General features: G+C 41.2%; 1 protein-coding gene across 1 annotated transcript in view; it reads right to left on the reverse strand.

Annotated features, from left to right (window-relative positions):
• ttc3 (tetratricopeptide repeat domain 3) overlaps positions 1 to 22,827 on the reverse strand; it is a 31,860-nt gene extending 9,033 nt beyond the window's left edge. The window contains exons 1-32 of the mRNA XM_083987066.1: positions 22,466 to 22,827; positions 21,532 to 21,834; positions 20,377 to 20,974; positions 15,983 to 16,053; positions 15,841 to 15,874; positions 15,343 to 15,502; positions 15,175 to 15,256; positions 14,995 to 15,048; positions 14,731 to 14,863; positions 14,502 to 14,587; positions 12,093 to 12,187; positions 10,845 to 10,907; positions 10,698 to 10,752; positions 10,349 to 10,511; positions 9,665 to 9,754; positions 8,937 to 8,964; positions 8,760 to 8,844; positions 8,075 to 8,105; positions 6,040 to 6,100; positions 5,546 to 5,657; positions 5,093 to 5,245; positions 4,039 to 4,119; positions 3,386 to 3,495; positions 3,174 to 3,300; positions 2,904 to 3,026; positions 2,691 to 2,792; positions 2,484 to 2,576; positions 2,322 to 2,386; positions 1,249 to 1,385; positions 582 to 905; positions 213 to 488; positions 86 to 129 (exon numbers count right to left, since the gene is read on the reverse strand). Of these exons, the coding sequence (XP_083843192.1) occupies positions 86 to 129; positions 213 to 488; positions 582 to 905; positions 1,249 to 1,385; positions 2,322 to 2,386; positions 2,484 to 2,576; positions 2,691 to 2,792; positions 2,904 to 3,026; positions 3,174 to 3,300; positions 3,386 to 3,495; positions 4,039 to 4,119; positions 5,093 to 5,245; positions 5,546 to 5,657; positions 6,040 to 6,100; positions 8,075 to 8,105; positions 8,760 to 8,844; positions 8,937 to 8,964; positions 9,665 to 9,754; positions 10,349 to 10,511; positions 10,698 to 10,752; positions 10,845 to 10,907; positions 12,093 to 12,187; positions 14,502 to 14,587; positions 14,731 to 14,863; positions 14,995 to 15,048; positions 15,175 to 15,256; positions 15,343 to 15,502; positions 15,841 to 15,874; positions 15,983 to 16,053; positions 20,377 to 20,974; positions 21,532 to 21,834; positions 22,466 to 22,780 (4,254 nt within the window). The 5' untranslated portion in view covers positions 22,781 to 22,827. The remainder of the gene's footprint in view (positions 1 to 85; positions 130 to 212; positions 489 to 581; positions 906 to 1,248; positions 1,386 to 2,321; positions 2,387 to 2,483; positions 2,577 to 2,690; positions 2,793 to 2,903; positions 3,027 to 3,173; positions 3,301 to 3,385; positions 3,496 to 4,038; positions 4,120 to 5,092; positions 5,246 to 5,545; positions 5,658 to 6,039; positions 6,101 to 8,074; positions 8,106 to 8,759; positions 8,845 to 8,936; positions 8,965 to 9,664; positions 9,755 to 10,348; positions 10,512 to 10,697; positions 10,753 to 10,844; positions 10,908 to 12,092; positions 12,188 to 14,501; positions 14,588 to 14,730; positions 14,864 to 14,994; positions 15,049 to 15,174; positions 15,257 to 15,342; positions 15,503 to 15,840; positions 15,875 to 15,982; positions 16,054 to 20,376; positions 20,975 to 21,531; positions 21,835 to 22,465) is intronic.
• Between the last annotated feature and the right edge of the window lie 321 nt (positions 22,828 to 23,148).

Below are 23,148 nucleotides of genomic sequence, written 5' to 3' on the forward strand. Positions count from 1 at the left end.
TTGACATGACAAGCATATTTCCCATTTATGTTCAGCTCTATGTTGTCATATCAACCCAGGAAAACAAAAAGTGTTTGAGACTTACATTTTGATTTTCGTCAGACTTTTTTAAGACTGAACAAAGACCATCTGAAAAACAAAGAACTGTGAGTTAAATCACAAAGTCTGCACAACATAAACAGGTCTTCAGACGATGTTACAAACAAACGTACCCATCATATCAAAATATTCATCCAGTATAGTGTGGCAGGACAGATAGTCATCTCTATGCTCCTCCAGAGTCCAGATAAACAGTCTCATGTCATGCGGTGATGCCTGTTTCAGGTATTCAGTCATTGTCAAGCCAATGCTTGAAAAAATCTCCGGCCTAGTACCGAGTCTGTCAATAATCATCTCCTGCAATGGGTCAAAGCTGAGCAGCACAGTCAGGTCCAGCTGCTCCAAGTGTTCACAGTGACGTTCAATAAAGGATTTTGCAGCGGTCAGGCCTGTGAAGCAGAAATCAGCCGGTCAGACTTAACAACCTGGTGCCGTTGTAAACTCAGAACTTCATATTAACACTTGCAAATGACGCTGCTCACCTGCGTCGTTGAGCCGACACGCCCAGTTGTTGAGTTTCGGATTTATTTCCAGACAACTGCTCAGGAGCTGGAGCAAGACACGAGCCCAAACCCGGTTCTTCCGTTCCAGTAGGAGTTCGACAGCCTGACAAAACGTGCCGAGCGATTCCTCCTGCTGCCAGTTCAACATCCTCTGGGCCAACGCGTTCCCCCTCGACGAGTCCAGCTCCAGCCACGGCCCCAGGCTGCTGGTCAGGGCCGACACCTGGAGGCTCTTCTCCTGCCTCAGCAGCTCCATGTTCTGGCTGATCTGCAGCAGAACTCGATCCCTGTACATCAACCAGGCTGTCGGCCACAGAAGAAACAAAAAGATTACAACTGATTATTATCACAAAACAAAACTGCTGTTGCCTGCAAGCAAAATGAAACCTGGCACTATTACAACCTATTACACCGCTTGTCCAACAAAGAGCACTACGTTTTTAAAGCAGATTTTTATTCACCCTCACAGTATTTGTGTTAAAAATGTGTGATTTGTAAAACTCAAATCTCTTCTTTCTGCTGCTTTCCCACCTTTTTCCTCTCCTCTCAAAATGTACTGATATGAAAACATACTTGAAATCAACTGATGAGAATATAAACATACTTCTAAACAAACATTTCAGGCATGCTGTGTGTGCTGCAGTACCTTTCTGTTGACTCTGAGCTGCAGAGTCTTGTTTCTTCTGCATGATCTCATCCTTGATAACCTGCTTATCCTGAAACGACTGTTTATGCGCCTTCCTCTTTAGTCGACGCTCTTCCTTTGATTTTAACTTCTTCAGACTTAAAAGAAAAGAAAAAGGTAGTTATTTAGAAAACAAGCACATATCAACTGTTCAATGGATCAAAGACATTAATATGCTGCATATGTAGAGAAGTACTTTCTACTACAAACGGAGCGAAACACAGCTCCACTGACCTGAGGACAGTATCTCCTGCTGTTTCAACTCCCTCATTTCTACATAAACTCAAAATAACTGTCTTCTTATGTGTGTGGTTTAACCCTCTGACCCCTGGAGAGTCGACCCTGGGTGTTACTCTGGAAGTGTAAACACATTTTGCCCCTTGCTGTCTTTTGATCCATTTGTTATCTTGTATGACCTCATGTGACCTTTGGTCGTCCGTCCCCTTCATGTGACTATCCGACTGTCCCTCAATCCACTGAATTCTGTACCCAGGGCAATAAAGGTCGCTGCTCCTAAATTATTTACTGCTAAATTTGATTAACTCTCTAATTATCTATTCTATCTCTATTTATTTCTAACCCTGTGCATTACCTGCCCAAGAAACATGAGCCCTGCCGGCCACATGGTGGCGCTGTTTATCGAGGCCAGTTCTAGAAAGGCCACAGGTCGACTTGAAATGTGACACACCATCGTCACCCTGGATAGATTATTGTTGCTTATACACACAATCTTATCACATGACCACAGAACAAAATGATTTCATCCAGTGTCAAACTGTGCTGCTCATGAGGTTAACTTTTTTTTTTTTTTAAAGGACTACTGAGATATGATGTTATGAAGTGGGGAGAGGCTCAGTCTTATGGAAGCTGCTTGAGGCTCGACAGATTTTGTGCAACAAGTTTCAAGTTGTCTGCCATGAAGTGTAGGTAGGGTGAGTTCAGTGTCTCTGTCAAAACTGCAAATATGAAAACAACTGAGCCATTAAAGAAAAGAGAAACTGCAGCTTAAGGAATAATGATTATACACTCCTCACCTTGTACATTCCTGATTCACTTTTGGCTTCTTAGGAGTCTGTGGTTTGGGGATGACAGCTTCAAACTGAAAAGAGATAAAACAATCAGCTCAACACTGATCCTGTCGTTATTAAACTCAGCGACTCTGAAACTTCCTCTTCACATCCAGAGGATTAACTCACCTTACATTTCACCAAACCTGTGGGACCATAGATTTTGATACTAGAGATTTGACCGACACAGTCTGAAGTCAAACACACGTCTTGCAGGAAATCCTAGAAATAACAAGAGTGGACAGGATTAGACAGGAGACAGCCGGGTTGAGTCTGTGAACAGCCAACTCTGTAAAAACACTGACAGTGAAAGGCTCTTAATAAATCTCATTTTACCTTTTCATTCTTTTCAGAGAAAGTCGTTGTCTTGAGCGTCTTCCAACAGGTGATGTGATATTCAACCGTACAGCTCTCACAGCAGCATATCTGAATGAAGCCCTAAATAAAGAGCAAAGCACAAACAGTTCAAATTCAACCTTGGTTTTATACAGTACAGTATGTTAACCCTTAATCAAACGCTGCTTTCTGCCTGTCGCTTATTAGTTTTACCTTAAAATCCGGATCAGTGAAGTAGATTTCAGTTTTCAAGGAACTGTGGCATTTCTCAAATCGACAAATGGCATCAGGAGGAGGAGGAAATCTGCACAACTCTATAGCACCCTCAAGAATTTCCTAAAAACAAAAACACATGTGAGACAACCTGATCTGTAGTCTGCACTCACTGAAAGTGGAATGGAAAACATAAATCCAGTGGGTAAGGAATTTAAAATGAGAAATTGCAATTTGTTTGTATTGTACACAGAAAAACTAACAACTTACCTTGAAATACTCAGGTTGTGTTTCTTTGACAATCTCTTTTGTTAAAGGCCAGGTGAGTTTACCAGGTGTTATTTGATTTTTTACCATCTGCAGAGAATCTGAAAACTGCTCCATAGCGACAGCGAACCTAAAGAGAAGACGGAAAATATTTATTCAGCTTGAAACACGGAACGAGTCAATGACACTGAAATGTGACCTGTGGACCTCTGTACCTGTTCTCTTTGAGATACACCTTCCCCATGGCGTAGAAAACCAGACACTGAAACTTCCTCTCCTCAAACGACTTCATCTTCTCCATAAGTTTTTGTGCTACGGAAAGTTCCTGCATTTCACAAAGCAGCCGCACGTTATGTCGGGAAAAACACATGTGTATAAAATATTTACCTAAATTGTCCAGTTCATAAAAAACACCTGGACTTGAAGCAACAAACTACTTTAAATGGGTAAAGGTAAAGACATTAGTACAGGGTGTAAATCTACAATTATAAATATTATAGTAAAATGATTTGTGGAGTTTGTGGAGTATCAAGAAAAAGCTGCACATTTATTGAGTGAGGCAATTGTTTACACCATTAGCAAATAACTACACTAATAATGAGAAGATATAATCAATCACATCCTAAGTTTGAATATGAAAAGGAATTAATCTGAGACAAAAAAAGCACTACAATGTCAACATGTTCTCAACATTAACCTGGTGTATGAGTGCAGTATAAGCAAGAGGTGTGTTAATATACTGTGGTCTGATATGAAGTCCAAAACATATGAGTCACCAATTTGTGTGAACCCTGTGTAAAAGATCTGCACAGGATCATCTTTATCATCTTGACATGTAATAACTGCTGTGCTGTTGATGTGCCGTTACCTCAGACTGGCCTATTTCTGTCAGGGCGGACACTCGTCCGTACAGCAGCACCAGCACGTCCACGGGGAAAAGTCCAAGTTCCTAAGAAAATAAAAAGGAAAAACGAATTATTCTTGTGACATCCCAAAAGAAACAAGAAACAGGAGCAAACCAACGCAGCATATGATGTGAGAAAAAGTAGAAGCACAAGTTTCACAACTGAAGAGAGTGAGAGTCTGGACTGTTGCCAATCATAATAATAATCATTAATCACAGCGAAAATAAAAAACAATCTCAGGTTTGTCACAATATTTGTGATTGTTGAGGCAGGAAATGTTGGGAGAGAGTGAGAAGGAAAAGATCCAGAGCTGAAAACAAACCAGTGAAGCTACATTTACACAATGATTTTATAAAATGGTCAGATGACGAAGGAGAAAAACTAATCTCAGTCCAACGCAGACTGATGTTGCTCTTAAAACTCAAGTTACATTTGTGGAAAGACAAAAGGTTTATAATCTGCAAAACATACACTACTTCAAACAAATATATATTCCCCTAATGTCATTTACCCTCTTATTGTAACTCTTACTTCATTAACATCCTCCACCTCTTGGTATTATTCTTAATGCCTTCATTTATCCATATTTTATTCTTATTTCGTGTGTTTTTACGCAAAATGTAAATGTGTTTTTATTTATTCTATTCTGTCACTTTGTCTCATTTTATTGCACTTTCGTTTATTCAGCTGCTCTTATCAGTTTCTTACTGCTTCTTTACTTGTTCAATTCATTTTATCTTTATGTTGTCTCAGTGCCTAACCCCCATTTTACCTTCTACCTCATTTAATTGCATCATCTCATATCTTACTGTGGTTCCTCCTGATCTCATGTCCATGTGTGTTTCTGCTTGTAGGTTAAAACACGTTGTAAATGTCCAATATAAATAATTGATCATAATTCCTTTATTGTTATCACTACATAACATAGAAAACGCTGGTGGCTTTGGCTCCCGAGTCGTCCAACAACATAACCTCATGCAGCAGTGATACTAGTTTGCATATGACCGGTGAGATTACCTTGGGCGTGGTGGTTTCCAGCAGCGCCAGCGCCTGACTGAAGGCCTGCTCCGCGTTGCGGCTGCGCAGGTCGGCCAGAGCGGTGTGGGCGTCCTGCACCGCCGACTTCAGCTCTTTGCACACAGCAGCTTTACTGTCGGTCACTTTCTCAGTCTGAACAGAGCACAGGTCACAGCAGGTCAGACGCTTCATCCACTTATACGGTCACGACACTTAACAACAATGTGTCTCATTTTCAACGCTACACTGACACCATGAGAATAGCGCGTCTGGTATGTACAAATAACAACAGAGTGACTCGATGAAATGAGGTGTGTTTTATCAGGCATGTGTCAGTTTTTAACATTTCATTTCACTGGAGAAGCTTCACAAGACTTCACGCCCACGACTCAGGACAGAGGGCGAAGATACCAGGAGCAACAACACAATGTGATGATATGATACAGAACTTGCCTCCTTTTCCGATTTGAAATTTCTGTTCTTTGATTTCTTCTTTGTTGGGGTGCTCGGCTCCACTTTCGGCTCCACTTTCGGCTCCACTTTCACCTCCTTTACAGGAACCTCACTGGAAACACAACACTTTTAATTAGTTATACACATTCATTTATGTGGTTGAAATAGACAGTAGAAAACTGATTCTGGCCTGTTAACGTGTAACGCCTGCATTCTTTAATTTGACTTCCCTCTCTGATTTTATCAGTGCAACAGGCTGCTCGCGGCTGTAATGAGTGGTCAGGCTGTTTTCACCATGTTTGGTTATTACATTAAGCGGTAAGTGGATGCAGGCAGCGGGAAAACAAACTCACATCAAGTTCAATAAAAGAAAATTGGACACAAAGTGTAGAGAAATGTTGCTGTGAGTACACTTTGCTTTACCCAAACACAGTTTTATATCAGTGGAGCCAAAAGTGAAACCAAGCAGCAGTGAAAAAAGTGTTTCCACAAACCTTTTTGCGGGTTTCGGGTCTTTAGTTCGCTCCTTCATCTGCACAGCTCGCTCACTTTTCCCTGGGAGGAGAAAATCAGCCATGAGGTTTTTCAGAGTCATTGAGAAGTTGAGTTTGAGCTGGTGAACGTGTGACAATCGAAGTGTCTCTGTGTCCTGAACAGAGGTATTTGTTGCTGTTTCGAGGAGACCAGACGGGTTATACCAGTTCACAGTGTGTAACTCCGCCCCCCTTTTCTGAACGCCATCATCATCCTGTAAACTTCCTGTTCGTCCATGTATGTTGCTTTAAAAAAAACGCACCCTCAGGTCCCTGTCAGTCTCCTCTGAACCGACAGAAAACTCACCGCAGGTCCCAGATAAAGAGCGTTGTCCTTGATGGGACACCTGACTGTTTAGTGTGCATCTATGAGCATAGGGTCTGGGACATCACGTCCTTGATTGCTATGGTAACAGACACTAAGGAATGAACCAGCCGAGTCTTACAAGTGAGTTCACAGTTATGCTACAGACAGACAGTGAACTCTTGTTTCAGAGCCCACGTACGAACCCTGTGAAGCCTCTTTGTACGAATAAATGACACGTATAACATTGATGGAAAAATACTGTGTGTTCATTTAACCGTGTTTATTATATGTCCTGTCTTGCAGGAAAGTTATGTGAGAAGTCTCGGTTTAGTTTTAATTTGCAAAGTGGACTTGAACTGAGAGGCAAAGTCCTTCCTTGCAATGAATCAGATAACGTGGCCGTCAATACGACGTGTCTTATGCAGGGCTCCAGAGCGACCAAAATTTTTTCAGAGTGTGACTAATAATCATCATCTGTGTGTGTGTTCTCCTGTGACCAAACGCACAATCATGGTGGGATCATATCGTGGTCTAAACCAATTAAGAGACAGAGCTCGGGCGGGTCTTGGTCTCCGACTGGCTGTGGTCCTGTTCACTGCTCTAAGTTGAAAAGAAAATAAACGTGACAAAACGAGGGAAAATGAAGAGAGGTAATAACATTGAAAGTTTTTTCATGAAAACTAAGCCTACAACCAGCCCTGCTATTGAGAGTCCATCCAGCCAGGACACGGAGCCCTCGGCCCCTGATGGGATGCCAAGCCCCGGTCCTTCTGCGATAGCAGCAGACTGAGGAGACTAGGGTTGTCACGAGAACCGATACTTCAGTACCAAGTCGATGCCGTGGGCCGTGTCGATTCCTGTCAGGACCGACGCGGACAGTATACGCACATGAGTCTGAGCACACTTGTGGTCTTGGTGCGGCTACAGACGAGCTCGCGGTCTGTTTGTCATGTGACTGCGACACAACGTGTCATCTTTGCACCAGTATCATGCATGAAAAACAAGTGAATGAATGAGAACAACAGTGCTCTTGTTGAACTACTCAAAGGATAAAAGATGACAACATGACTTTCTGTTTGTGTTGAGCCATATTTATCATTTTGACACTAATTCTTTCTTCATGTTTCTGCTGCTCTTTAAATTCTGTGCCGTGTGATAAGTTGTTGAAGCACAGTGGAGATAAAATACAAGAAAGTTTGAGTTCTGTCTTTGAGGACAACGGACGTTCAATTTCAGCTCAGTGCAGCACTTGAAACACTTTTTTTTTTCTTTTTAGATATAATTGTGCTTCAAACAAAGACAAGCATTTCTCTACACCTAATTCTTGTTTAAAAATAATTCACATTATATGAAAGTTATGGAGAGCGACAAAAGGGTGACCTTATGGCTTTAAATGCAACGCAATGAAAAATTTGGGTGCAACTTAAGTTTGTGCACCAGTGCAACCATTGCAAAAAGTTAGTCTGGAGCCCTGTTATGAGTTCTCTGCATCGTGCTTCAATACTGATGAATTTCTCTGAGCTCCTGAGATTCTGTGCACTGCTTGAATAAAGAGCCACTGACTTCAAGATCCTCAACGTGGCGACTCTTTTTCACCCACAAATATCAACTGTATCTGAACCCACTTCATGAAAAACACATTATAATATATAAAACTGACTGCATCAGAAAGGTGTTAAAATAACTCACCTTTTTGCTTCTCCACTTTAACCTCAGCGACCTGCCAACACACAAGTTATAAAGACGTCAAACTACATTAAACTTTGGTCAAGGCCTTGTCCCTGTGCAAGAAGACTTTTATCAACATAAAAATATCTATATAAATAAAATAATTGTGATTTTTACATTTTAATTCCAGAAAAAAAAGGAAAGGAGAAATGTTAAAATAAAAAACAGATGGCTGAATGGCAAATATTTATATTGTTAAATAGTAATTTGAAAATAAAATGTACCGTTTTAAATGATGAAATGGAACAGTAAAAAAATAAAAATAAAGAAGAGCTTGAAAGAAGGTCAAGTGAAAGGACAAAAACAATTCATTCATTTTTCATTCTAGGTTTCACGTTTTAATTGTTACAGTTTCCTACAATCTGAGGCAACACAATCAAATAGATCTACAGCCCATTACTGATGAGATATAACATTAATTTCCATTAAGAATAAAAAGCATCAAATCCTCAAAATGAAAGAGTTGTAACACTTTCATTTATAAATGATTAATCAGTTAATTGAGAAAATACTCATAAAAACCTAATTGCAGGACTAATCCAATGTTCATCTGTGTAAATCTGGTCCTCTGATCACTAGTGCAATAATCTAAATAAGAAATCAGTCGCCCTCTTGTTGGACAAATGCAACCTGTTCAGTTACTGACCTTGTGTTGTGGGATGTTTTTTACCAGACCAACGGTGAAGTGCTGTAGCGGTGGCGCTGCCTCTGCTCTGTTTGTGCTCGAGCCTCTACAGGAAAACACAACAGAGCTTCAGTGGGTTTGGTTTAAAACATTTATCAACCATGTCTGGACAGTGTGTATCAGGCAGCACCAACATACCTTTTGTTCTTAGTCTTTGGTGGCACAGCTGAAAAAAGCACATGAACATGAGTTTCAGTTTGAGGCTCAGTAATAAGTTGTTACTTTGATAATTATCAATAATCAGGTTATAATTAGAGCTTTAAATCAGAGTGTAAACCTGGTTACATTGGAAAAATACGTTGGAAATGTTGAGTTGTTTTGTTCCCATTTTGACTTCCTCTTTGATCTCTTAAAGGGACAGTTTGTAGCTTATTTGGCTTTTTATTAGGAAAAATAAAATATTGCTTTCATAAATACGTATTTATCAAACTAATCACAATGGCATACAAATGAAAGCTGTCTCGTAGCTTAGAATGAGTTGCTTACAGATACATTGGTGGCCGGTGCACCCACCGGAGGCTGTCATGTTGCATCGCCATCTTTGAATACGGTATGCAAAAGCGGACAAACTAGGCTCAAACGCTCTATTATTTAGTGTCTGTGACTCAGCTTGTGCCCGGAGGATGATCTACGTAGTTCTTGTTGTTATGCTGCGGTTATAAAACACACGGTGCTAGTTAAGCAGCGTTAGCAGCTAGATCTTACAATGTTGAACCGTTGTTATACAAAGTGCAGCCAAACACCAGGCTGAAGAGAGAGGCTCCTCTGACAGCTGTGGAGCTGCAGCTGAACCGGCTGGAGCGCAGAGCGACCCACGTCTTTTTTTTTTTTTTTTTTAGCAGTGCCGTTGTTACAGCTGATCATACCGTATGTCGGAGTGTGTTTGTCCTTTGATCTTCCGCCATGGCAACAGGCACATCCTGCTATGAAACCTGACTGATGGCACGAGTGGAAGTCTGCACGTGTGTTTAAAAAAAAAAAAACGACAGTAATTGGTCAAAGATATTGTTAGCAGTTTGTGAACGTGTTTGTCCTCGGCGGCCACCGTCACTTTGCCGACGGGAGGGGTGAGCGAGTGAGCGCTGCAACCTAGAATGTGAACGGTGGATGTCACGGTTTAGCCCCAATGCTACATACTGAGGCTTTAACATAACATAACATAACATAACATAGAAGCACTTTGGTGCAAATGCTCTTTGCTTTTAAAGGTGCTATATAAATTAATTAATCTTAAACATAAGATAGCATAACATTAGTATATAATACAAGTTGTGTTGAGGCTGTTGACTAACTTCAGTGTAGATCTGCCCAGTAAACACACAGGAGTCCCTTTCACTCAGATTTTAGATAACACGCCAACGCTCAGGAATCAGTTGCAAAATATGCAAACACGACATTATCGTCATTTTTCCTGCCATCTCAACTGAACCTTTTTACGAAGACTTCAAACTGTATTGACACTTTTAACAGCTAGTCAATGAATACATATATATTTAACAGGCTCAAACTTAGTCTCAGAACAAGGATATCATCAATTTGGGGTAAAATACCTTTAGGAACTGAAAATACGATGCAGAATTTGCTCTGTTGTTGTTCCAGGTCTTTGACTCCCTCGTAGTCAAATTTACACAGACTCTGGGCCGAGCTGTTGGCTTCAATGGCCATCCTCACCTCTCCCATCGAGAACAGAGCCTCACAGTAACGATAGTGACCCTGTAAACAAAACAGACATTAAACTCAGAAATAATATTTGTTTATCAGTGACGGATGTGAAGAGCGTAGGGTCGACAGGAAACACAGTTCACATTATGACTTTAGAAACACCGCTCATACATCAGCTGCATAAAGAATACATATATACAAAACATTGTTAACATTTTTATGACAAATTAAGAGTACCTTTGTCCAGTATGGTTTTATCAAAGTGGCTCGTTTCCCATCACTAACTGCTTTTCTGTAAAAAACAAAACAAACAGGCATATTCACACACAGTGGAGACTTCAGGTGTTTATTTATATGTATGTGAATGAAACATAAGTTACTTACAGCCACTTCTCACTTTTAATATAGCAAAGAGCTCTGTTTCCATACAGGAAGTGGTTGTCAGGGCTGAATGGAGAAAAAAAGAGTTTCAGTTAATTACAACACATTTACCAGTTTACTAAAGATATACAGACCAATACTGACAAGAAACCTGGATGTGATTCAAGTTTTTAACAATATCTGTGAAATTAGATCTCGACTAAACCTTTTTTTTTTTTTAGTATGAGGTTAGGTTTTAGCTTATCAAACTATTTATTGTATTTTACTGAATTATTTTACATGTTTATCACCACAAAGAAAATGTGAAACCTTTTTAAACATTTCAGTGCAATACAGATTAAAATTTCATGTCTGGAAAAAACATACTTTTGAAGAGATATAAAAAAAAAAACATTACTTACTAATCTCAAGGAAATTTCAATCGAATGCAACTGGACTTGGTATTTGTCTTAAAAGATGTTTCACCACTCATCCAAAAGGCTTCATCAGTCCATGCTTGCATCTGACCAGGATGTGAATGGTCCAAGTATCTGGTGTGGAGACCCAGATATTTAACCTCTGTGAGGGGCGTTCACAAGACTGATGATGTCACTGGGACCCCTTTGTGCTTCATGTGCTAACGACAGTCGTTGGGGGAAAGTTGGGTTTCGACTTCATTAGTGCCCTATTGTGTTATAAAAGTCGTTGAGGCGAGTTGAGGCGTCACATGAGGCCTTTTTTGAACAGTTGTTTTTCTTAGATAGTAGTTGTTGAATCTCCTGCGAAGGGATGAAAGGGCAGCATTGTAAATTGGAGATAGGTGGTGTCTGAGACCTCCTCCTCTGTTGAGGGATGGTCTCTCTTTTTTACTTAGATTATAGATGACTTCTTTTACTCCTCTTTCGAACCATCTGTCCTCAACATTGTTGTCCTCAAAGGAGTGGGCTTTCTCCTTGAGATGTAAATGGACAGCAGAGTCCAGGCCTGAGGAGTTAGCTCTCCTGTGTTGGGCCATGCGTTTGTGCAGTGGTCGTTTTGTTTCTCCAATGTAGAGGTCTTTGCATTCCTCGTTGCATTGGACTGCATACACCAGATGTGGGTGTGTGGTGTTCTGTCCTTGGGATGTATCAGTCTCTGTCTGATGAAGCCTCTTGGATGAGAGGTGAAGCGTCTTCTAAGACAAATAACCAAGTCCAGTTGCGTTCGATTGAAATTTCCTTGAGATAACTATGACCTGGATAAAATGAGAAGATTCACAGGCTCATTACTTACTAATATTTGATAGCTTTGGAATAAAACTTTACAGCCTCTTGATACTGTTGTTTGATAAAGCTGTCATTTCCCTTCTTCTTCATTTCGTCACTTTTCTGAAAGAGGAACATGAAAAACTCAATTTTTTATATCCACAGGCACAAGACATAGATGATTTAGTGACATCACAGTTTAAGGCTTTTAGGTTTTATTTTAAAGCAACCCTTACCTTTCTGGCATTTCACACAGCACAGCAGAACATTTAGAAAATCAACAACTCCACCTCCCCCCAAAGTCCCACCCACCTCTGCCTCACCTCAACGCTGACTTTTTAATGTCATATTTTATATTTTTTTATCTCATATTATTCAATTTCAATTTAGTTGCCTTTTTTAGGCTATGTTTACTTTTCTCATACTTTCCTCATCTACTATCTCATCATTCTGACCTTTTATCATATTATGTATTTTCGCTATTGTGGTGGCAAAAAAATGTTGTTCCTTCAATAAAGTATTTAAAAAAGGATATCTTAACACGTCAGCTGTCTTTCTTGAGTTTTAATAAAGCATTCATGAATGGAGTCACACAAACACAACCGAACAGGAGTACAGTCAGTGAGTGAGTGGCCTGAAGATGTTCTCAGGCCGCTATCTTTATCGTTCCCAAAACACACTGAACAGCAGACAAAATATATGGCACTCTGATAGTTCTGCCTGGCTTCACCACCAGGACACAACTCCCCTTGTAAATTCACACAGAGCACTGGTCGTAAGAGCTCCTCTGGCTTCTGACCTTTAACCTGTCCTGAGTGGACTCTGTCTCTGTGTCTGGTGTATCTCACACTGTTATCATCAAAGGGATTAGCTGAGTACCACTTTCCACAAGGAGAAAGGAAGTTCACTTGGTTAACACGGTTAACATTACACTATTCATATACCCCTTTCCCACTGGTCAAAAAATCGACGCTCGGCAAGCGACGCGGGTTAAAATCGCCTTTAATCGGCTCGACTCCGATCGGCTTGCAGTGGGAACGCCAGACCCGCGTCAACCCGCTAATTTACGTGAATACGCTGAACGTTACGTGACGCCACGTCATCGCGCCGGTCACGTCTCTTATCACGAACCAAAACAAAGCTCTGCTCCGCTCTGCTCTCATTTGAGACTAGGATCAAAAGATCAAACAACACTGACCGAAAACGATTGAAAAAAAGAAAAGCGACAGTCTGTTTAACTGACGTGTAGGGGCCGCGGACGTCCGTCATCCGGCCGCAGCAGACTCTCTGTCCTCCGCGGTCCTGGTGCTCAGGTCAGCCAGCCAGAGAGTCTGCCTCGGTGGACGGACACTCCGCGGCGGGCGGCTTTGGCATGACACTGTGTGTGTTTCTTGCACCGCGGATGAGAGCGGGGCGACTGATTTATGCTCTGTCTGATCCCCCAGCGGGGGGGCATTTTGGCCAATAGGAAAGGAGCCAAATGCAGATTGTTAGCGGGTCGACCCGCGTTTTTAAAAAAACCTGCGTTGACCCGCTAATTTTAGTGGGAAAACGGCTATAATAACTTATGTGAATATTTTTTAGCACGCTCCGTTTAATCCTATGTGTGTGTGTGTTTTTTTTTTTTTTTCAACCTACAGAGTTGGGGATTCACATTTATGATTTGAATCTTGCGCTTAGGGACACTTTTGGAGTAGATGAGGATGGACTCTGTTCAAAGCTTGGAAATCACGTCCTGAATTACAAACCTGGCTGGTTTAGGTTTGTGTGTCAATGTGACAGTTGCTCATGCAGAGCGGTTCAGCTCTGTTGACAAGAAGAGACCGACCTTCAAACATGTCATATAACTTAACTAATCCTCATTCTAATGTTCTAACTTTCAATAGTTTTTGCAAAGTATGAACATTATATTTACTGTTTTGGAGAAAACATGAAAGGCTGCATTTGTCAAGTATGTCCCAATTGCTTTTAAATATCTCTGTGTGCTTGGCCACCTAATATGATAAGATTGGTCAGACTTGTTTCAGAACCATATGAGAACGAACTGATTGTGCTTATTTCAGGGGCTATTATTGTGATATTGGACCCAAGTGGAGCATTATTCAAAGTTGTAATCGATAGAAAACTACATACTTATCACATACAAGCTGTCTGTGTAATCCTCCATTCTGGCTCTTTCCTGCTTCGCTTTGAAACGCTCTAATTCAATGCAGCGGTTCAGAGCTGCCTGAAACTGCCCCCGGGGATTAGTTCAACACGCGCCTACCTCATGATATGGCAGTTTCTCATCCCCTCAAGCAAGTATCCAACATTTTAAACATATTTATAAGTCTGAAAAGCTGGAAAAGCATAATAGGTCCCCTTTAAATAAAAAAGTGTAAAAGTTTCAGAAAGGTACGGGTTGCTTTAATCCATCACAGCATTGACGGTTTCTCACCTCTATGAGATACTCAGATGGTCGAGCCATCAGCGCCTTCAGTGTCCGCTCCAAGTTTGCACCCATGTCTTGAATATACTTGGCAACTGATTAAAGCAAAAACCACATTCATAGAACTTCAATAAGCTTCATTATTTGTTTTCACTTTTCATGAACTTCAAATTGTGCCGGTGTCAGATGTGATTAGTTTTCTAGTAGACAGGTGTGTGTGTGTGTGTGTGTGTCTTACACTCAGTGAAGATAAGGTGCAGGGCTGTGAGGCAGTTGATTGGGTGACCGAACCCCATGACACGATAGCGAATATCAGGTTCTCCTGTTCGCTCCAACCAAATTAAGGCGTCGTCCAAAACCTCAGGCGACCGCTGGTAAATGAGAAAACATCACATCCCATAAATACCAGAGAATCGTGAACCATTTGTATTTTCATCCCGAAGTTTTGATGCATTGGAAAAAAATTAGTTAATTACATTAGAAGTATGTAAGTTTAACTTACCAAGTTAAACATGTTGCTTATTGAAATAATGTCCTTTGTTTGGTCTCTTTTGTTCTGAAACAGAGAACAGGCAGTTCATATCAAAAGTAAAAAATGTCAAAATCGTAGAATATCAAGAAGTAAAAGTAAGAATTTAACAATGCTTGTAACAAAGGCTGTATTAAAAATATCTGCACTTACACTTCCTCTCTCCATAGCTCTTAGGACTGCTTCCATTATTTCCAGCTTGTGCAGCTGCTTCAGACTTATGTCTTCACTGTCGCTGTGAGAGAGTCACAATCCCGTTAGCACCGTAATCACCGGGTGTCAAGACATTAATTCAGAGATCCCAGTTACAAGCCCACTTACATATGGTTAATTAAACCAATCTCAATGGCCCAGGTAGCAGTGGGGCTGGAGTCATCGCGCTGCAGCAGCATGGGCAGCCAGAAAGTACAAACTCTCATCCGCTGTCCAGCCTCTTTTCTGGTGATAAGGTCGATACCAAGCCATTGGTCAAAAATCGCCTCTACAAAACAAAAACATGCAGAAAAGAAACTTGGTTTGATGCAGTCGAGGGCAGCACAAAGGTTTTCTATTCTTATTTATTAAAGCTACAGCACAATGTTAAGCAACACGCCACCAAGAGATCTCCTCCAACTTTACAGCCAATTATTTCCTCTTTTTGTTTCTCAGGAAGTAAAACACTGAAGTTTATTGCCAAGATCAGCCGGGGCCAGTGCTTCGTTAACTTTCACTGGAACTCAAGGAGGAAATTATCAGATGTTGGTGGTTGTGGTTTATCTACCAGACACAGGATTTTTTTTTTTTAATTCAAGTTATTTCATCACATTCAATGTTTCTTACCCGATGGACGGAGGGCGATGACTGTACCATGTCTCTGAGAGGACAAATCACAAACAAAAAAGACATTTTCAGTGTTGCACAGAAAACAGCAGGATTAAATAATAATAATTACAGTTATTTTGAGTAGAGGCTGATAACTCACAACGTTCACACGGTGTCTGGAGTATTCGCTGTAGTCGGGATCAGAGTCAGAATCTGACATCTTGTCCAACTCTGAAAGAAAATGTCAATAAAACACTGAAACTCAAACAACACCAAGCCTCTTTTGGTGAAGCAGCACCAATCTAATAGCTCAGTATTATTGCATTACCATGAAAATTAGCTTACATATCAGACACAAACTGTGAGCCTACCTAACCTACTGAGTCTATTGTCAGGTTATCCAGGGAGGAAGTGAGAGGTGTGGCCTATCGTTAATGACCAATTAGCTGTAAAGAGGTTTATAGGAAGGTGCAAAAAAAAAAAAAAACCCACAGAACATCAATTGAAAAGTGGATTTTCATCCGTGTTGCATCATGTAAAACATGAGAAACAGGATCCTGCTGAGTCGAGGCTGTGATCCCAGGGGGTGAGGTGGGTGTGTTGTTCACACAGCAGTGATACCTGTCCGACTCCACCTTTAACCAAGCTGTCTGAAATCACAGCCACAGCCTGTTGTTTGATCCTTTATGCTCTTCCTTAACAATATGCAGACTTCACATCCCTCAATACAGTATTTTTCAATAGTTGAAATCACAGCAAAAAAATAATCAACAGTATAAAACTGCTGAGTGTGAAAGAAACCTCTCCTCCGCCCTCCTGAGTCATGCCATAAACATCTGCTGTTTTGATTGTTGAGATGTTTGTAATAGTTTTCCTAATGTGAGTCAGTGAATGTCTGACACAAGCGACGTGAGAAACAATTTTAAATACATTAATTTAACGTCAAATTGCTTAAACAACGTGTCCAAGCTGTTAATTCAACCCACATCCGACTAGTTTGACGAGTTTAGCTTAGAAAAGCTTCACTCGTGCTCGACCCAGAGACGGAGAGATAACACAAGCTCCTATAAACTGTCCTGACGTTTTATCTCGTATATACCGATGTGTTTAAAACAGGCTAATTTTATAATTAATATAATACATCCATGGCTGTCGCTGGTTTATAATGTCGCCATTTTAAGTGTTTCAAATTGATGTTTATCTGAAGCTAAACCTCCGAGCAGTCACGTTATGTAGCTGACGACGCTCCTTCGTGTTAGCACTTTAGCACAACAGCTAATGTGCGTAATGTTAAAAATGTTGCTTTAAAACACTCACAGAGCCGATTTATCCCACTGGGAACTAAGCTGGTTGTGACCTGGCTAATGTAAATGAGCTAGTTCCTCCCAACGTGGCACCGTTTGATGGGTTTTTTCACGACGTTACGAGACTTTTCTTGGTTTTAGCGCGACGCCGCGAGCTGGAGCCAGTTGTTCCGCTCGTCGTCGACGCTTCCGGGTTGAAAAGTGAGTTGAATGAGGGACAAAAAACACTCACGTCGTGTTAGAGCTTAACAGTGGTTTTTCTGGTACAAAGGTGTCCCTCCTGTTCATAGTAGTGTGCGGAAGTCGAAACTGATGCGACGGTGCCCCGCGAGCCGTGAGCCGTCACCACCATGCGTGAAGAGGCGGGTCCGTCCGCTGCCGCTGCTGCTGCTGCTTTATCGATGCTTCCCCGCCACCAACCGGACGGTGAGCCTATAACAACAACAACAGCAAAAATAAATCTTTACCAAGTATCTCCTGAATCAAGTGAGGCTAGTCTCACTTAATCTTAATCATAAATATCATAGTGATATACTAGGCCTAACTTAGGCGCTATCTCCTTGTGAGACTGCACTTTATCTAATGCACCTTATTCGACCACTGTGTTCTTATCAGTGTTATCTTTGATTTTTATTTTCTAGTGCTATAACGTTACTTCTTATATTCTATATTTCTTAAATGACCACAGTCAGTGCACATGCTATTTATATTGTTATTTATACTGATGCATGTTTATGTCACTATATGTTTTTTGTGTTTTATGTTTTTACTTCCTATGTTATCTATGAGCTGCAGCACAAATTGCCCTTTTGGACATGAAATAAATTGAACCTTGAACCTTGAACCTATACTGTTTTCATTTCATTTATGTCCAATGTGTGCTGTATGTTTGTTGTATTTTGTGGAAGAAAAATATTCGTTTGGTGTAGTGAAATGAGGAAAAACCCTGACACCTATGAGTGTCTCTGGCTCCGCAGCCCACTGGTTTGTCCTATATAGATCTTTTCCCCTCAAAACACTGGCATTCACTTGTATAATGGTGCTTTACCAACAAAGCCCCTCATCTCTCATCTCATTCAACACCACAAAGACTAAAGAAATGGTCCTCGACTTTAGAAGGACAAGACCTAAAAACCCACTCCCTGTCACTATACTGGGCACAGACGTAGAAACTGTCTCCACATATAAATACCTGGGTGTGCTGCTGGACAACAAAATGGACTGGCCCAGCCACATGGAGGCAGTCTACAAAAAAGGGCAGAGCAGACTGTTTTTCCTCAGACGGCTGCGGTCTTTTAACATTTGTCAGCCTCTGCTCTGTTCCTTTTATAAGTCTGTAGTGGCAAGTGCTCTTTTCTTTTGTGTGGTGTGTTGGGGGGCCGGAGCCCGTACTTCTGACCGGAATCGGCTGAACAAGCTCATCAAAAAGGCCAGCTCCACCATTGGCACCCCCCAGGACAGTGTGGAGCAGGTTGCAAACATGAGGATGTTGAGGAAATTGAACTCCATCCTGAACAACGACAGGCACCCACTCCACGCCCTTGAGGCCTTCAGACTGAGCTCACACAGCAACAGGCTAATCCCTCCCAAATGTAGAACTGAGAGGAACCTCAAGTCTTTTTTACCAGCTGCCATTAGGCTTTTTAACTCACAGTAATCATGTGCATATGCCATTTAGCTTCTCTTAATCATGTGACAGCGTCTCTCCCTCCTTTTTAAAAAATCTTATTTTAGACTTTGCCACTTTTACTTCTTTTTAAATCGCATTTTAGACTTTGCTGCTCTTATTCTCTGACATAAGTTTGTAACGGGTTGTGCAATATTGTTGTTATTGTATTATTGTGTATTTTTTGTGCATGATGATGCGTGCTTGTGGTCTTGTGTTGTCTTCTGCTGCTGGTAACATTGTAATTTCCTGCAAAGGATTAATAAAGTATCTTTAACTATCTCTGTCTTCATCTTGAAAATTAAGTTGTCTCTTGTAAAACCCACTCATGTGTGACAAGACGACTTCCCTGTCTCTTGATATGCCTCTTGTTACTTCAATCAATGCCTTTGTTCCCCACTGTGTTCTTATCAGTGTTATCTTTGATTTTGATTTTCTAGTGCTATAACGTTACTTCTTATATTCTATATTTCTTAAATGACCACAGTCAGTGCACATGCTATTTATATTGTTATTTATACTGATGTGTGTTTATGTCACTAGTCTATATGTTTTTTGTGTTTTATGTTTTTACTTTTATGTGATCTATGAGCTGCAACACAAATTGCCCTTTGGGACATGAAATAAATTGAACCTTGAACCTATACTGTTTTCATTTCATTTATGTCCAATGTGTGCTGTATGTTTGTTGTATTTTGTGGAAGAAACATATTCGTTTGGTGTAGTGAAATGAGGAAAAACCCTGACACCTATGAGTGTCTCTGGCTCCGCAGCCCACTGGTTTGTCCTATATTGATCTTTTCCCCTCAAAACACTGGCAATCACTTGTATCATGGTGCTATCTTCACCAACGAAGCCCCTCATCTCTGTCTTCATCTTGAAAATGAAGTTGTCTCTTGTAAAACCCACTCATGTGTGACAAGACGACTTCCCTGTCTCTTGATATGCCTCTTGTTACTTCAATCAATGCCTTTGTTCCCCCATGTAACCTTGTGACCCCCCACCTTCCACAACTCTCCCCCTGCATGACCTTTCTGGGTCAGTTGGTTGCCATGGACATGCTCTACTGTTTTCTGGATTCGGCCTACTAATAAACTCACCACAGCAAACTCTGAAACTATATGGATTTGAATGATTTTTCTTCAACAATTTCTCGCAGAATCAGTCAGATCAAAGACTACTTCTATTTCCCCTAAGTAAGGGTAGGCAATAAATGCAAATCTGATCATATTGACTGAATTATTTCAAGGATCTGTTTACAGCTGGATGTACTGCATCAGAATTCAAAATAAACTCTGTGTCTTCATTCTGTCTTTGTGGCGACATAAGATCAATCTGCTCATTTTCAAACTGTCAAAAATCATTCAATGTGACATTTAAAATCAGTTGGTAACATCTTTATTATTAGACAAGAGAAAACAGTTGTCGGACATTTAGGAAAAAAAAAAGGTTGCTGCTATATTTTCTATGTCATTTACAGCACAAATTGACTCTTAGTTGTCAGTTTATACTCAGCATATCGTTAAGTGCAATTATGGGATTGAACATTTAATTGCATGATATTCATTTCTGTCTAATCAGTCTTTAACTCAAAGTCGTCCCTCTGCCTGAGCAGGCTGTGGAAAACTTTGTCAGGAAAAAGAAAGAAGTTTCTGTTCCTCTCCAGGTCCTGAGCGTTCATAATGCGAGTCACCAGAGCTTCTTGTATGGCCGGAGACTGACAGCGGTGATGCTGCACATTGTGACTCACGTTTCTCAGCGGCTCAATGACTAACAGGCCCAACGAGCCTTCTTCCTGTTCAGTTGAATTGGTGGATGTCTTTCTGTTAACAAGACGACCTAGAGCAGTTTCCTCTCCTTCGTTTGCCACGTTGTTTCTGCTGATTTCATCACTTACATTGGGGGCAACAGTCTTATTATATCTCTCAGCTCGGACACCAACAGCATGAACCTGGCCCACGTTGCAAATGCGATTACTTGAGCAAGTCACATTGGTTATGCCGGATGTGTTAGAGTGTCTCGGTCCAGTCCTGGTTTGGGGTTTTCGTGGACCCGGAGCCTCGGTCTCCTGGATGCTTCTCCGTAGGTAGCTTGTGTAGCCCTGAACGAGGTGACTTAACCCTGTTTTATAAGACAGACGCAGAGACTCCGCTGATCCTAATGGCACAGAGTTCAGTCGGACCTGTTGGAGACAGAGTAAAGTTTATAGGCTTTAGTTTGGATCAATTTGAAAGCCCCAGAGTAAACAGTGACATACAGTATTATCAAAATGTATGGTGATATGGCAGATAAGTTAGCAGACAGCGACCTGGTATCACCAGGGCCGTTGTATAGGGGAGAAAGGTGATGATAATTCTAGGGGCCCAGCGCCCAGTAGGGCCCACAAAAAACCCCAGTAGTCTAATCTTTGTATGACTGAATTATTCTGCATAAGACCCTGACTAATACGCATAGTAATGCTGCATTAGCATTAAAACAAAGTAGGCTAAATAAAAAATGATAATAAAGAAAGTGGAAAAGTCAGGGGACAGGGGCCAACTTTAGTATTCTTTCAGGGGGCTCAGAATTCCTAGCAACGGCCCTGCCTATTAGATCTGTAAGTTTCAAAGCAACAATCTTATTTTTATCTTCTTACTCTTATCTAATCCTATTCATCAAGTTGTGTTTGTGCATCTGATGAATATGTTTCCACTAGTCGCTCAATAGAAAGGTGCATTTAACTTTCTTTTTCTAGCTGACCTGGTGGATTCTCATGTGCAGATGAAGTGCAGCTCCTGTCACCCACTGCTGCATGGACACCGTGCTCATTCTCTTCTTAGTGGTCATCCTCTCATAATGATCAATCAGCTCCAGTTTTAGCAGTCTGTCGTAGAGCTCTGTGGTCTCGGCCATCTTCTCCTGGTTGTTGGCGATGCCAGGGATCATGCTCAGGTAGACGTGGATGAGCAAGCCGATTTTTGAGGAGCTGCTGATGCCAAAAATGATTTTAGACTGAGATCTCTCAGTGGAAGGGTCACCGTCTGTTGATCCTTGAAACCGCACCTAGTGAGACAGTATATCATCAATGTTTATGGTTCAAAAGAATGAGACACAAGTCTGCTGAGTGCTAGTGTGTTTTCAGTGAAAGTGCATACTGATGTTTAACGTTTACCATGTTCATCACCTTTGTTTTGTGTGTCAGCATTACTAACATCTACTCACATACATAAGCACCTTCCACCACAACATATATGTACAGCACCGCTAACACCAACACAGCACTTGTCTGCGTTAATTTGTCTTGTTAAACCTTGTAATAAGTTGTTTTTTTAATGTCTGTCTCTGTTTGTGTTTGTTCCCTTCTTGTCCTGTAACTGTAGCACCTTATTAAAAAAAAAAAGAGAAAAAAGAGAGCGAGAATTTGAAAAGAAAAAAAATATTACAATACTAACATCTGCTAATTACAAAGTACAGCTGTGACACTGAGGGGAATGAACAGGAATGTCTGTACTGCTATCAAACATCAAACAATCCACACTGGTGGACTGACAGACTTCCTAGAAAAATTGTGAAATAAACTGCAAACATTTAGGGTTCAATCATATGCAATGAATTCTCCACTCCATGTGCATGCAGTACGAACATTTGGTATTAGGACATACAAACACCAGACAAAACAGAACATTTTACCCACTTGTTGGGCAACCTGGTCAAAAAGCAAAGACAGAGCCAGAGCAACGACCCCCACTCCTCCGTAGGCGACCCTGCTGCCGCCCCCCAGCCCTTCAGTCAGGTTGAGGCTGAACGTATTCTGCTGCTCCCTGCTCATGCTCCGCTGTAAGAAGGCGTACTGATGCTGCAGCGCTGCAGAGGAGTCCAGCGACAAGAAGGTGGTGAGGACCGGATCCAGGGAGATGTCGGGGACGATGCTGGCGTCTCGGGCCACAGAGAACAGCTCCTGGACGGTGGCTGGAGACGGAAGACACAAACTGCGACCCATCAGTATCATGGCTACTGTACGTCTGTCTGTCTCACCAGTGTGTGTGTGTGTGTGTGTGTGTGTGAATCAGGTCTGCAGTGTTCTGACCCTCTGTGTGTTTATTTGCTCTTGCCAGGATGACCTTATCAGCTTGACCAGTCGACTGAACCACTCTGCATACAAATACAAATTCATAACACACAAGCTCAAATGAAATGAGACTTTATACCATCGTTAGATAAACACAGCTTTTGGGTTGACTGCTTGACAGCTCTTCAATCAACTGTTTATTTGTCTTCCAACTGGAAAAGAGCGGTGGGATACCTGGACCACAACATGTTCTGTGTCTTATACTGTATGTCAAAGCGTATTGAAAAGTGTTGTCTGCTAAAAACAAC

Source organism: Trachurus trachurus (genome assembly GCF_905171665.1).
Source record: "Trachurus trachurus genome assembly, chromosome: 14".
Lineage (NCBI taxonomy): Eukaryota > Metazoa > Chordata > Actinopteri > Carangiformes > Carangidae > Trachurus > Trachurus trachurus.